General features: G+C 40.4%; 1 protein-coding gene across 3 annotated transcripts; it reads right to left on the bottom strand.

Moving 5' to 3' along the window:
• Window positions 1–919: 919 nt before the first annotated feature.
• On the bottom strand, window positions 920–7,727 carry LOC147610037 (rust resistance kinase Lr10-like). 3 transcript variants are annotated; one of them, XM_086787352.1, is made up of 3 exons: window positions 3,858–4,194; window positions 3,265–3,827; window positions 920–2,886 (listed from the first exon to the last, which is right to left on the bottom strand). In XM_086787352.1, exons 1-3 carry the CDS (start codon window positions 4,136–4,138, stop codon window positions 1,685–1,687), a joined length of 2,046 nt encoding a protein of 681 aa, XP_086643478.1. In that variant the 5' UTR covers window positions 4,139–4,194; the 3' UTR covers window positions 920–1,684. The 3 variants fall into 3 exon arrangements, with proteins under 3 accessions (XP_086643478.1, XP_086643476.1, XP_086643477.1); XM_086787350.1 differs by lacking the exons at window positions 3,265–3,827; window positions 3,858–4,194 and adding an exon at window positions 6,837–7,727; XM_086787351.1 differs by having other exon boundaries at window positions 3,265–4,194.
• Between the last annotated feature and the right edge of the window lie 6,254 nt (window positions 7,728–13,981).

Here is a 13,981-nt window from a genome sequence, read left to right as displayed (position 1 = left end):
TAATAATGCCACACTATCTACTAGCTACTCACTAGTAACTATCCTACCAAATCAAGTTGTCCAATATTAAGAGTTAAGAGTAACATAAGACTAAATACTTACACTAACTTGTTACTTACTAGTAACTAGAGCCTAATAGCTTGTAAGTTGTAGCTATTGGTATTAAGAGTTAAGAGTAACATAAGACTAAATACTTACACTAACTTGTTACTTTCTAGTAACTAGAGCCTAATAGCTTGTAAGTTGTAGCTATTGGTAGAGGTATTATTAATTTATATATTTTAAATTATTAATATTAAATTCATTAAACTTTTTTTTCCCAAAAAGTTGTATTTCTATAAAAAGGCCTTGCCTTTCTTTGAGAAAGGCAATTTTTTAACTTTATCCTTCTATTAAGGGTTCATTTTTTCTTAATTCTCTTGAAGGGAAAATAACCTTGAGAAGGTCCCCGAGCAAGTTGCAATAGCACCGTTATTAAGCATTCAAGCAATGATAGGATTTGAAGGGTAGCTTGGGGTTTCTTAAGACATTGAGTTCAAAAGCTTGCCCTTTCTATAGAAATGATAAAATCTACAACTTCCCATCCATTGACATTTAATTAAAATTTTAACAATGCTAAAGGTTAACTACACAATGAAAGAGAAAAAGATTCATGTCTACTTTCTTAAGCATGCTAAAAAAAAAGCAACAAAATAATGACAAAAACTCAAAAGTACACAATTCCCAAATGAGCACAAAAACAACATCCATGAGAGTCGTAAAACAACCTTAGAGCATCACAAAGCTAAATTTGCAGAATACAAGAGAGCTACATCTACTCAAATGCACTTATGAAGAGAAGAAAATAAAGGCACAAGTTCAAAAAATGAGAGTGCCTACAGTACAAGTTGTTTGCATGGATCTCGATCTCCTACTCCTCAAGGATTTCCAAGCTTCAAAACAAGCATCCTAAAGCATCTCTTTCGGATGTTTTGCCTTTGGAGTGTTCAATCCAACAAACATCACCAAATTTAGCAAGTGAAGTGACAACCTATTTTGAAACTTGTCTTTGATCTTGCTCATCTTTTAGAATCCTCTCCCACATGCAATTGATTGGTTAGGCAACTTATGTGAGTATGTGAGTATTCTCACATAATTTAAAATACTTATTACTCAATACACAAATTTTCTCCTTTGCAAGTGCAGTCACCCACCCATTACTTCTAGATGGGCATTTTTTGGGTTGCCATTCTTTTGACATTTGCTAGATTATTCTATATTTCTTTTTAAAGGGAATTAGCATATGTCAATTGACAATTCATTTTTCTTAGAGGCCTTCCTACGATGAGTTGGAGGCCATTGGATGGGTATCACTGCTGAGTGGCGGTGCGTGATTCAAGTCTTATATTTCAATTTCTACGAGTCCAAAGTCTTGAGTACTAATTTTATTACAAGGCAAGGTCTTGACTCTTGAAGAGTAATTTTATTGTTGTGAGGACTAATTTTGAAATTAAAATTTGGCGAGAAACACCGATTTACATACACCACCGGACTCCAGTTACAAGGATGCGCAACACCGTAGAGAGTGCGGACCGAACCCCAACCACCTGCTGGGACTTCGTCCACTTTAACCACTCCACTACAGCCGTGTAATTTTATTACACGGCAAGGTCTTCACTCTTGAAGACACTTCAAAGTTCACGCATCAGCGAGCCGCACTGAGCGTGACTGGGGTGTGGTTGTTGTGACTGCTGACAAGTGGACTCGGATCGGTTGCCGTGGAGGCAATGGCTGGTCGTGGAGGCTGTTCGGAGACGGCCGCCACCCCTTCAAGGTACTGAACCACCTGACTCATGCACGGCCTACGAGCAGGGTGGTCCTGGACGCACCACAGTGCCACAAACGTGGCTGTCCGGACCTGCTGCCACTCAACGGTCGTGAGCCCATCCATCTCTCTAGCGATGCCCTCGTTCAGGATGGACTTGAAATCTCCCTCCATGGCCGCGTCGAAAGCCAAAACTGGAAAGCACCAGTCCACGAAATTCCGGCGGCCGCTCATCAGCTCCAGCAGCACCATGCCGTAGCTGTACACGTCGAACTTGGTGCTCAGTTGGCTCTCTCCCCCGACCCAGAACTCCGGCGCCACGTAGCCCGGCGTCCCTTTGGCCAGTGTGACGACCTTGCTCGCGCCCTCCTTACTCATCAGCTTCGCCAGCCCAAAGTCTGCGATCTTTGGCCACATCCTCCCATCTAGCAGAATGTTCTGCGGCTTGATGTCGCAGTGCACTATGCGATGCCTGCACTCCTCGTGCAAGTAGCACAATCCCCTCGCTATCCCCACTGCTATTGTATACCTTTGCTTCCAATCTAGCACCTGCACAGTTCTGCCTCCCATCTTGAGCTGCCCCCCTTGACCACCCTTGAAAAGCCACCTATCAAGGGATCCATTAACGACAAACTCGTACACTAAAATTTTACGGGATTTTTCGACGCAGAAGCCTCGCAGCCTCACTACGTTGACATGGTGGATGTTGCCTATGGTAGCCAATTCGTTCAAGAACTGCCTACTGCTGTGCCTCGAGTTTGTCTCCAGAACTTTCACAGCAACCGTGTTTAGGCCGCTGGCTTTGACCGTACCCTTATAAACCACGCCAAAACCTCCTTCTCCCAGCACACTGCTAAAAGAGGCCGTTGCAGACACCAGGGAAGTGTACGAGAATGAGACGGGCCGTTCGTCTACGCCGTTGAGATCCAGATCAGAGCTTCTGCCGACTTCATTCATCTGCCGCGTCGACCTCTTGAAAAGAATGTACAGAAGGCAAGCTAAAAGTAACGCAAAGGCAAGTGAGGGAGCCACCACCAGCACGCTTACTTTGAAAGCCCTACTGCACAAACTTCCATGGCATCCTGCGTGCAGAAACAAGAGGTTCACGTCAGTGTCCGAAAAATTAAACACGGCTACAGCGTATTTTGGACATTAAATATTTGGAATTAAAAAACTTTCAAAGAGGTTGGAGTTTCAGCAATTTTGGGTACTGTAACAGTGTATTTTGAACATTAAATTTTTGGAAAAAACTTTCACAAGGTTGAAGTTTCAGCAATTTGTTAATTTTCAGGAAGTTCTAATGCTTGATGGACAAAACAGTTCTTTCGAACACTGGTCCAAATGGTGAAGCATTTTTTTCAAACCAATATCAACACATTTATGAAGCACAGGAACGCTGTAGAGCAGCAAGGCGGTAAAGAATGCCTATTATCAATTAGCAATTGCGGTTAACTAGTTACCAGGATCACACACTGTGCTGGAGTTGTGATTGCCGGGGCAGAAGCACTGGAAATTGTTGTCGTCGTCGTAGCCGCACTCTCCGCTGCTACTCTCACACTTCATACACGCTGAGTCGGAAGGAGTCTGCATCTCGTTCCAGTAGAGTTGAACCGCTCCAGCGCGCCATTCTGTAACGGCGCGAGAAGTGTTGAGGGTAACGAAGAACTGAAAGTGCGTGCAGGCCAAGCTTTCCATCACATCCTGCAGCATGAGCTCCTTTTGTGGTATTAATTGTAAGCAATTAGTCATGGTTTCATCCGGGTCGCAATCCGACTGCAGATAAGAATCACATGCTGGGGTATTTGCTTCCACGCTGGCATTACTGAAGACAGACGAGGAGGTGTTCTTACTGCAATTAAAGAGCAGGTAAATGTTATACATGGAGATTTGGAAGGTTGAGTTCGCAAACGCTGTGAGATTGATAGAACTGGGAAGGTAGTCAGATCTGTTGCCGAGAGGAACAGGACGGCAACCTGGAACTTCCTCATTAACATTCTTAGTGTCCCAAGTGAGGTTTACGAACCTATGGTCGTCCCAAGTGAGGTTTACGAACCTATGGCCGTAGATGCCAAGCACAGCCGGAGGGCGGAAATTACTGTCAACACCAGCGGGGATGGCCTCATTGAATTGAGGCCAGTAAGCCTGCTCTGTGCTGCTGCAGTTGGATAGGAGGAAACTAGGGGAGGCGCCGCAATATGGAGCCGCGCCGAAAGGAAACGTGATGTTGTCAAGATTGGCGCAGATGGAGGGGGCGCAGGGAAGGTCGTTACCTGATTGCACGAGGAGAGAGTGAAAGCAGAAATGACAGAAGATCAGAACTAAGAGGAGATTCATAGCTTCACTAGCACTACTGGAGAGAAGAGAGAATACCGCGGAGAGAAGGGGAAGACGATGTGAGCGGTCGCGCTTACCTTTTAGAGATCGTGGAAAAGTCTATCCTTTCCCACTCCACATAACATGAGTTGAGCCACTCAAACTCTATGATCATATGCCTAGGATCAAGGATGACTTTGATGAGCCGAGTCACCCTTCAACATGATAGTTTCAATAGAAATAATACTTGTTTTTTCACAATTTACCTAATTTTTTGATTGTCACTCAAAATAAGTGGTTGTACTTTACAGCCAAAATGCCCAAAAAGGGGCATGAAGTCCGTTAAAAAGCAATTCTTGCCTCGGAAGCTTTTTGCTGCAACTCAATGCTACATATACCACTACAAATTGTCTAGTGTGATTGTACATTTACATTTTCCTTTTCTATAGTTAATAAAATTATTAACTTCTCCAAAAAAAACCAGTATATATAAGTGGCCTAGACCTGCCTCTAAAACGGGTTGATTGTTGATGACTGGTGTAAAGCACTCTACACGTGTGTTTGCATCTATGACACATGCACGTGTACATAGAACAAAAAACACACACATGAAACACAGACACACAAAACATACACATGTATATGTGTTCTATGCACATTTACATAGAAAACATGCACACACACACGCACGTTTACATAGAAAACATGCACGTGTGTCTGTGTTCTTTGCACGTTTACACACAAAACATGCACACACACATGCACGTGTGTCTGTGTTCTTTGCACGTTTACACACAAAACATGCACGTTTACACACAAAACATTCACGTGTGTCTATGTTCTATGTTTGTGTCTACAGACTTTTTTTTTTGGGTATGTGTTCTACAGGGTTGGCGAAAAGATAGATTCGTCTAAGAGCCATGCCCCACCAAGGTTTAGTGAGGGCTGTGTTCAGTTTAGTGGGGGGAAGGCCTTCCCCCACTATATATGTGTCCCACCCACAACCTTCCATAAAAATAGGAAGAGGTAATTGAGAAAAGGTTCTATATCAACTGTGTTCATGTGGAATTTTAATAATTTCTCTTACCAAAAAAAGTGTAAATGTCCTTAGCCCCTACAAAACCTTGAGTTTTTGAGAAGATTTGTAGTAGTAGAGGCCCTATAAACTTGGAGCCCCCACTAATGTTTATGGTGGGACACGTAGGTAGTGGGGTGTCCCCCCTATAAACCCAGAGTGGGATATGGCTCTAAACCTAGAACTTGTTCAATTTCAGTATAAAGAAAAGGCTTGTTCAAAATTACAATTTTATCTTCAATTCATGATGTAAAGCTTAGTAAAATTAATTCCTAGAACCCTTTCTTCTATGACTTGGTCAAAGGCATTCTTTGTACCTTTGAAGTTGGAGCCATAGTTTGCTCACATAACAAGTTGTGTATTATGTAAACCTAACTCTTCTTTTAGTCCACATAACATGCAGTTGAGCCACTCAAATGCTATGATCATATGCCTAGGATCAACGACGATTTTGATGGGCTGAGTCACCCTTCAACAACATGATAGTGTTAATAGAAATAATACCTATTTTTTTACAATTTACCTAATTTTTTGATGGTCACTCAAAATAAGTGGTTGTACTTTATAGCCAAAATGCCCAAAAAGGGGCATGACGTTCGTTAAAAAGAAATTCTTGCCTTGGAAGCTTTTGGATTATTGCAACTCAATGCTACATATAGCACTACGAATCGTCCAGGATTGTACATTTACATTTTCCTTTTCTATAGTTAATAAAATTATTAACTTCTCTAAAAAAACTAGTATATATGAGTGGCATAGACCCACCTCTAATGGGTCGATTGTTGATGAATGGTGTAAATCACTCTACACATGTGTTTGCATCTATGACACATGCATGTGTACATAGAACAAAAAACACACACATAGAACACAGACACACAAAACATGCACATGTGTCTATGTTCTATGCACGTTTACATTGAAAACATGCACACACACATAGAACACTGACACACAAAACATTCATATACACATATAATATACATGTACATAGTATATGCATGCACACACATGTCTCTGCACATGTACATAGAGAGCATATACACGCATATAAAACACTCACACATAGAACACAAGCACAGAAAACATGCATATGCACATAGAATATACATGTACATAGTATATACATACACACACATGTACACACATATACATAGTTGCATACATGCATGTTCACGCCTAATGGGTGCGTGCATCCATGCATGCCATTTTTTAAGGTCTTACACATGCATGTAAAGAGTTTCCACATTATAGATGCATCCAATATTTTAAACATATTAAACATGTCCACATATTTGGGATAAAAATCCCAATAAGATACTAAAGATATATATATGACCTATGCTCATGGTTTTTTTGTGTTTTTTAAAAGTGACCCTATGACTTTTTCATTGGTGAACCACGTATTAATGTGATATAATTATGTATAAAATACTTTTAACTCTTATTTCTTATTCCCAAACCTTTAAGAAAGAAATTTCTCAAATACAATTATGAAGTCAATATACACACACACACACACACACACTTTATCTCGCATAACAACTTGAACGTGTCAAAAACAAACCAAGCTCAATAAGATGTTATCTTTGCCTTATAAATAAAAGGGCTAAGTAGTCAATAAGATGGCGGTTAACGAATTACCAGCTGCAGTACAGTCTGTGCTGGAGTGTCGCAGATTGCCCAGGCAGAAGCATTCGAAATTGTTGTGGGCGTCGTAGCCGCACGTTCCGTTGGTTTTCTCACAATTCGCACACTGATGGCTATAATAATTGGTCCACAGGAGTTGAACCATTCCAGCGGACCATTCTTTAACGGGGAGAGAATTGTTGAGGGTAACGAAGAACTGGAAATGCGTGCAGGCCAAGCTATGCAACACGTACGGCAGCATGAGCTCCTTGTATGGTAAGAATTCGATGCAAGTGATATTGTGGGGGTTGCATTGCTTTTGAAAAGATCTGCAGTGTGAGCTATTTCTGTCATATAAGGGAGACGTCATGGAAGTGTGGTTAGTGCAATTAAAGAGCAGGTAAACATTGCTGAGGGAGATTCGGAAGGCTGAGTCTGCAAAGGTTGTGAGATTGATTGACTTGGGAAGGAAGTAAGATATGTTACTCTTAGGCGCAGGGGTGCAAGATGGAACTCGTTCGACCTGATCACGAATCAAATTCCTGTTCCAGGTGAGATTGACGGAGGTGCTGGAGATGCCTTTCACAGCCGGAGGGCCGATAGGGTCAGCAGACTCAGCACCATTGGGGGTGGCCTCATTGAAATTATACCAGTAACCCTGGTCCGTGGTGCAGTTGGATAAGAGGAAGCTAGAGGAAGCGGCGCAGGAGGGAGCTGCCCCGAAGGGAAAAGAGATGTTCTTGAGATAGGCACAGCTGGAAGGACCACAGGCATGGCCATCACGTGAATCAGAAGAGAGTACCAGTAGAAAATGGAAGCAACGACAACAAAAGATCAGAATGAAGAGGAGTCTCATAGCTTCACCACTAGCAGAACAGAGACCAGGCCTCATCCGAAGAGAAGGGAAAGTTCATGAGAGACGCACAAGACCCGGAAAAGGTGTTCTTTTAAAAGTCTTTTGTATGCTTCTGATTTGATTGGTTGAAAAATATGGTTTTTCAACCATATTTTTTGTCACCATATTTTTTGTATGCTTTTGTTTGCTTTTCTTGCCATATCTTTTGTATGCTTCTGATTTGATTGGTTGAAAAATATGGTTTTTCAAAGAGCACCGCTTCTAAGTCTCAGTGAAACTCAATCTTTGCACCTTCCGGTAGGCTGATCTATAAAGGTCCTAATGCCCACCACGCAATGAATAATAACTAGTATTGGACCCGCGCGTTGCTGCGCGGCAGGTAGAGTTCCTGCAAAAATAGGCTCAGTTTCTCCAATTTAGGTCATGTTTTAAGTAAACACAATACATTATTTCAAGTAACACTATATTCGTGAGTTTGGGAATTTCCTAACTCCCATTTTTTGAATACTAAAAAGGTGAGACCTGGATAACATGCCTATAAGTTTTTCAAAACCATATCATGTGACCTATTGTTAGAAAGCCCTTGGAAAATGGAATCTAGTGAGCTATAGAGCGCTCAATTTGGAGTAACGGTGTTCAAGTTATGATTAATCCAAAGATTTGACCATGTATCCCAAACTTATGGAAAATTCCCATATTCCCCAATATGGTGTTAAGTGACTTCATATATACATATCTCAAAATAACATCCATGTCTCGTAGATTTATAGCGAAAACAAAAATATCATAGTAATGTAGCATACGAAGATGCAAAAAAAGACCAATATTACATATTCTCAAAATACACCACAAAATACGTATTCTCAATCGGTAATGTCAGAATCAACAAATTGAATTCTTCTCTTGTGAGAAGAATCATTCATTTGTCTCCTCACAATACGCTCTCTATTGTAAAGCGGTGATCCATCCCGCACATGCTCTACTGTCGATGAATGCAAAGGACCTGCACAAAAATGAAACAACGATAAATCAAATCTCAAAAGGACCTGCATATAACGACACATCGATAAATAAAATCTCAGAAGGACCTGCACATTACGACACATCGATAAATAAAATCTCAAAAAAATCTTATAATAGAAAAACATAATCAAAATTACCTCGTACAATAGAACATCGAGTGGATGATACATGAGGAGCTCTAGTATAAAACCCATAACGAATACCAATGGTCATGAAGGATGTAAGAAACAACCAATCATCGGGTACTGAATACCCCTCAAATGATGCAAAGCATCTGTCCATCTCTCTCCAAAACAAATAGACACCCCACTCCTCATCAGGAACACCGATCCCGTATCAATGTCATACAATATCCTAAAATCAAAGCATAACAAATAGGTTATACAATTATTTATATATAGGTTCAAAAAATATTTATACAATGCCTAACAATTACACTTATATTTACCCATCCCTATAAGCATCAATTATAATCCCTGCTATGTGACGTGCAGTAATAGGAGCTGACCATAGCGGTGGCTCTGTACAGATAGACATCAGTATAGAATGTCATGTTCCACACTTTGTAATCAAGAAAAGTTATGCAAATATAGAGAATAACTCACCTACTATCCTCGACAAAGGCATGTTTAATGTAAAGGTAATCTTATGTCAAAACATAAACAACAAAAAATAGGTACTTTTACCATGGACAATTATGTATAAAAAAAGAAATCACAACAAATTTAATCAAATTGCAGAACTTAAATAAGAAACCTGACTTGTCACTCTGAAGTCATCAAGATCTCCTTATAAACAATATTGTTTGTTGTAGGTGTATAACTTTGAAGATCATCAAATGAACACTCCACATTAGCGTTATTCTCAAGTAACACCTTCACAGCATGAGGAGACCATGCTCGTGACAACGCGACATACAATTGCTTATGAATGGAGTCACCAAATACAACCCCAAGACATTTAGGGTTTGGCCTTGTGATTTGTTTATTGACATGCCAAATGCCAGCCGCACGGGAAACTGTCTGCACCTCATGGTGAATGGTAGTTGGGCCTCGTTGCATATAAAGGTAATCCGTGGAAGAAAAACTCTTTCACCAACTTTAGTACCAGTGATGATTTCAGTCTCCAAGACTTTAGAGTGAAAGGCCTTACATATCATCCGTGTACCATTACAGAGTCCACGTCTTGGATCCAAGTTACGAAGCAAAATAACAGGAGCTTCTAACTTTAAAACCAAGCAGTGAGGTGGATATCCGCCCCGAAAGTCGATTGTGTTCAAAAATTCTGTGAAATATAGGAATGAATTTTCATCATTTTCAAGAATTGAATCTGCACTGAAATATTGCTTAGGCTCACCAGGCATTGCATCCAAAGCTGTCTTATTCACAATACCCACTTGACTGTTTATTGGAGCAAGAATAGCACGCTCACTAAAGTATGAAGCATATGTCGTAGTGATAGCCAATTCAGAGTATACCCAATGTACCAAGTCTTTAAGAGTCAATCTTTGCAAGACCATATTACTTGGTAGTGTCACCATCGGATGTCTGATTGGTCATCTCTTACACCACATATCGATCCCTCGGTCAATGTTGCTCAGGTCACATTTGAGGTAGATTTTGGTCACACAATCCACTCCATTCCCAATATTCATGACCCACTGTTTAAACTCATTGCATCAATTAGTATTGCTTGATTGAATATGCATATTTCCAGTTAACTTTAGAACTTTGATAGAGTTCCATAGAAAGGAACGACACAATGCTGCATTAACAATATCCTCACGTCTTCCCTTCATAATAACATGCAAGATTTGTCTAAAATCTCCCCCCATTAATACAACCTTTCCACCAAATGGCTTATCTGAGAATAATACATCTTGTAAGCTCCTATCCAATGCTTCAAAAGCATAGCGATGAATCATTGGAGCCTCATCCCAAATAATGAGCTTACAAACTCTCAAAACCTCAGCAAGTTGTCCATGTACAGGGATTTTGCAAGTTGAAGAATTGTTTAGCTCCAGAGGTATCTTGAATCTAGAATATGCAGTATGTCCATTCGCCAAGAGTAGAGAAGCAATACCTGATGGTGTGTTGGCTTTTTCATTATTGGGTGCACAAATAGACGACTCTCTCTTTCACAATAGTAGTGTCAATACTTTCAAGGTGCATGGGATTGTTTATCATCAGATTGGGTCCTTGGTCCCCAATAATATGTACAATCCTAAGCCACAATTTGCACAGTTGTATGTGTTTGATACTGAGCACGAATTACAAAATCGTCTAGGTGTCATGAATGGATTGGAATCCACAACCCTAGAAGCACTTCAATCCATGATGCACACTTCTAATCCATTTGCACAAGCTTTTAAGTATGTAGGAAGAATGTTGAGTGACAATCCGAGTTTGCATTTTAAAATGACTATATGTGAGACGAAATCCACATCTAGGCACTCAATGCCAATAGCTTTTGAGATTGCTGGTATCATGATTGGTCAAGGTGATGATCATAATGTTGGTTGTCTCGTGATATTTTATTGCATACCCGAGAAGGCACATGCAAACACATCTCTAATTTGCATAGGTGCTATATGCCTCTTTTGTACGTCATGTTATTTCCAAGAGGGGAGGATGGACGGCACTTGAGAATCCCTTATGCTGATGCACAAGTGAGTGCATTGAGAAATGGTCATTGTGTGACTCAACGACAATACTATGCTTATCGATTGCAAATTCGCCTAGATACAAATGCATGCTTGCTACGTGGTGGAAGATAAAGGGAAATGCACAAGGAACTATCCCACGAGCTTTTGCACAAGAGACTTCTGTGGATGAGAGTGGTTACCCCGTGTATATGCGTCGAAATGATGGAAGAACTGTGGCATTGAAAAAGTGTAATGTTGATAATAGATGGGTTGTGCCATATAACCCTTATCTTTCAGTCACATATAATGCACATGTAAATGTGGAAATATGCTCAACAATAGCAGCAGTGAAATATCTTTACAAGTACATATACAAGGGGCATGACAGAGCAACAATAAGATTTAGCACTGTACAAGGTGGGGATGTTAATGCTGCTTGCGTAGTTGATGAGATTCAGAGGTATTTGGATGCACGTTACGTCTCTGCATTAGAGGCATGTTGGAGACTCTTTGAGTATGATTTACACAATGAGAAGCCTGATGTGCAACGGTTGCAGGTACACTTAGATGGGGGTCATAATGTTATCTTCAGAGATGATGATAATATTGCAGATGTTTTTTAGAGGAAAAATGTAGGCAAGACTACTATGACTGAATGGTTTACCTGTAATCAACAACATCCTGAAGCAAACAATACATTGTATAGTGATTTCCCTCAACAATGGGTTTGGAACTCCAGGTTGAAGAAATGGACCAAAGAAAGATTGGAAACACTATAGGGCGCATGTACTTTGTAGCTCCTTTGGCAGGTGAGGCATACTATGTTCGCCTACTTCTTACAATATGTAAAGGTTCTAAGTCATTTGAAGATTTGCGTTCGCTCAATTGTCACATCTATCCTTCTTTCAAGGCAGCTTGCATTGCCAGAGGGATACTAGAAGATGATTCTGAATGGGTTGCATGTATGGAGGAAGCATCATCCATGCAAAATGCCTTGCAGTTGAGATGTCTTTTTGGTACTATACTGCAGCTGACATTTTTTTCCTAGATGGTCAGGGGGGATCGGGCAAGACCTATTTGTATAATTGCTTGCTTGCATGAGCACGTGGACAAGGGTATATTGCTTTGGCCACTGCCAGTTTTGCAAGACTGCTCGCCCGTAATTTCTCGCCAAGAAAAGCACCCACAAGCGACGAGGAAGACGAGGATTATCACAAAGACTGAGAAAAAAATTGATGACACCTGAGATTTCCATATCATATAGTTTGGAATATTGGAAAGAATTGAAAATCACACATATTCTTGACCCCATGGATATTTTTGAAAATGTTGGGCACTTGGTTTGGAAACATCTTGTGGGTATCAAAGATACAGAGGCTACAAGGGTGGATTTAAAGGAACAAAACTATAAGTCATCTTCATGGCCTATTTTAAGTCCTAAAATAGGAAAGACGACTTATCATCATGGGTACTAACAAAGGACGAGATGAATATGATCCATGATAGGATGAGATCGATACTACATACACCTACATGCTATGGTGCATGATTGCAAAACATGTTTACTATGGATGATAATAGTCTTTCGAGATTAAAGACACATGACTAGCATAACTTCCTAAAGGTAGGCTATGGCTCTATTGTATTCTTGGCATTTGTTAATTTGTATAGATACTAATGTCAAAGTGGACTATCTGTAGCATATCTTGCCACTTGTAATTGATGGATGCTTAACTCAGGGCATTTGAGATATCGTATACCGTTTGGAGTCCCTTACAAAGTATTGCTCCTTCAAAAAAGTTTATAGGGTTCTTCTTTGTTATCGATTAGTGTTTTATCATTTGCTAGGTGGATCAAGTCAAAGGAAATAGACACTCGGGATATTCCACAAAAAAAGTTGGAGTGCATAGAGCTCCTATGCTTGATGGAAAAAGCGTTTCTTATTATGTCTTTTTTTGACATCCAAGTCCATGTGCTTATCCACCTTGTTGAGGAGGTAGAGCTTGCTGGAGTTGTAAGCACATGATGGATGTTTTGGGTTGAAAGATTCATGGGAGTCTTGAAGGGTTTTGTGCATCAAAGGGTAAGGCCTGAAGGATCTATGGCACGCAGAGGGATGGTTGCATCATGAGTGCATGTACTATCGCTTTGAGTACTTGCAGCTTGTTGATGAGAAAACTCCCCCTATTTGGACGATAGAAGAATCAAGTAAAATTATCAAACGAGGTGTAATGTGGAAAGGGATTCCAAGTACATCTTGATCATGAAATTTTCATGATCTACAATTCAGAATGTATGCAAAAATGGATCTAAGAGCACGACAAAGAATGGTAACAAAATATACGAAGAACAGCCAAGAGGTAACAAGTGACCCCTACCATGTTAATGACATGGATATACAAGAGTGAATAAAAAAGGTGCAAGAAGAAGTTATGCAAGTTATGCATGAGGAGTTCGAGCTCAGTCTCGGGGTGTGACAAGGAGGTAAGATATGGCATGGCCCACACTTCCAGTATTCTATGTGCATGCTTTTGTGATGTTAATATTCTCTATGCTTATGATTTTAGGTTCGGGTATATAGTAGTATGTGGGCCTATGGACAACTTCTTTGAGTCTAAAGGATTGATGGTGTGTGTG

The sequence above is a fragment of the Cibotium barometz genome, chromosome 50 (genome assembly GCF_041138505.1).
Source record: "Cibotium barometz isolate CiBa-2024 chromosome 50, ASM4113850v1, whole genome shotgun sequence".
Classification (NCBI taxonomy): domain Eukaryota; kingdom Viridiplantae; phylum Streptophyta; class Polypodiopsida; order Cyatheales; family Cibotiaceae; genus Cibotium; species Cibotium barometz.
Note: the sequence above shows the minus strand (reverse complement) of the source record. Positions and strands in the feature narration are given on the sequence as shown.

Bases quoted from the DNA above. Each gene is read 5' to 3' on its own strand.
- LOC147610037 (XM_086787350.1), bottom strand. From the start codon at position 7,713: ATGAGGCCTGGTCTCTGTTCTGCTAGTGGTGAAGCTATGAGACTCCTC. The intron at 2,887-6,836 runs GTAATTCGTTAA...TTCTGCACGCAG, and splicing joins CACAGACTGTACTGCAGCTG to GATGCCATGGAAGTTTGTGC.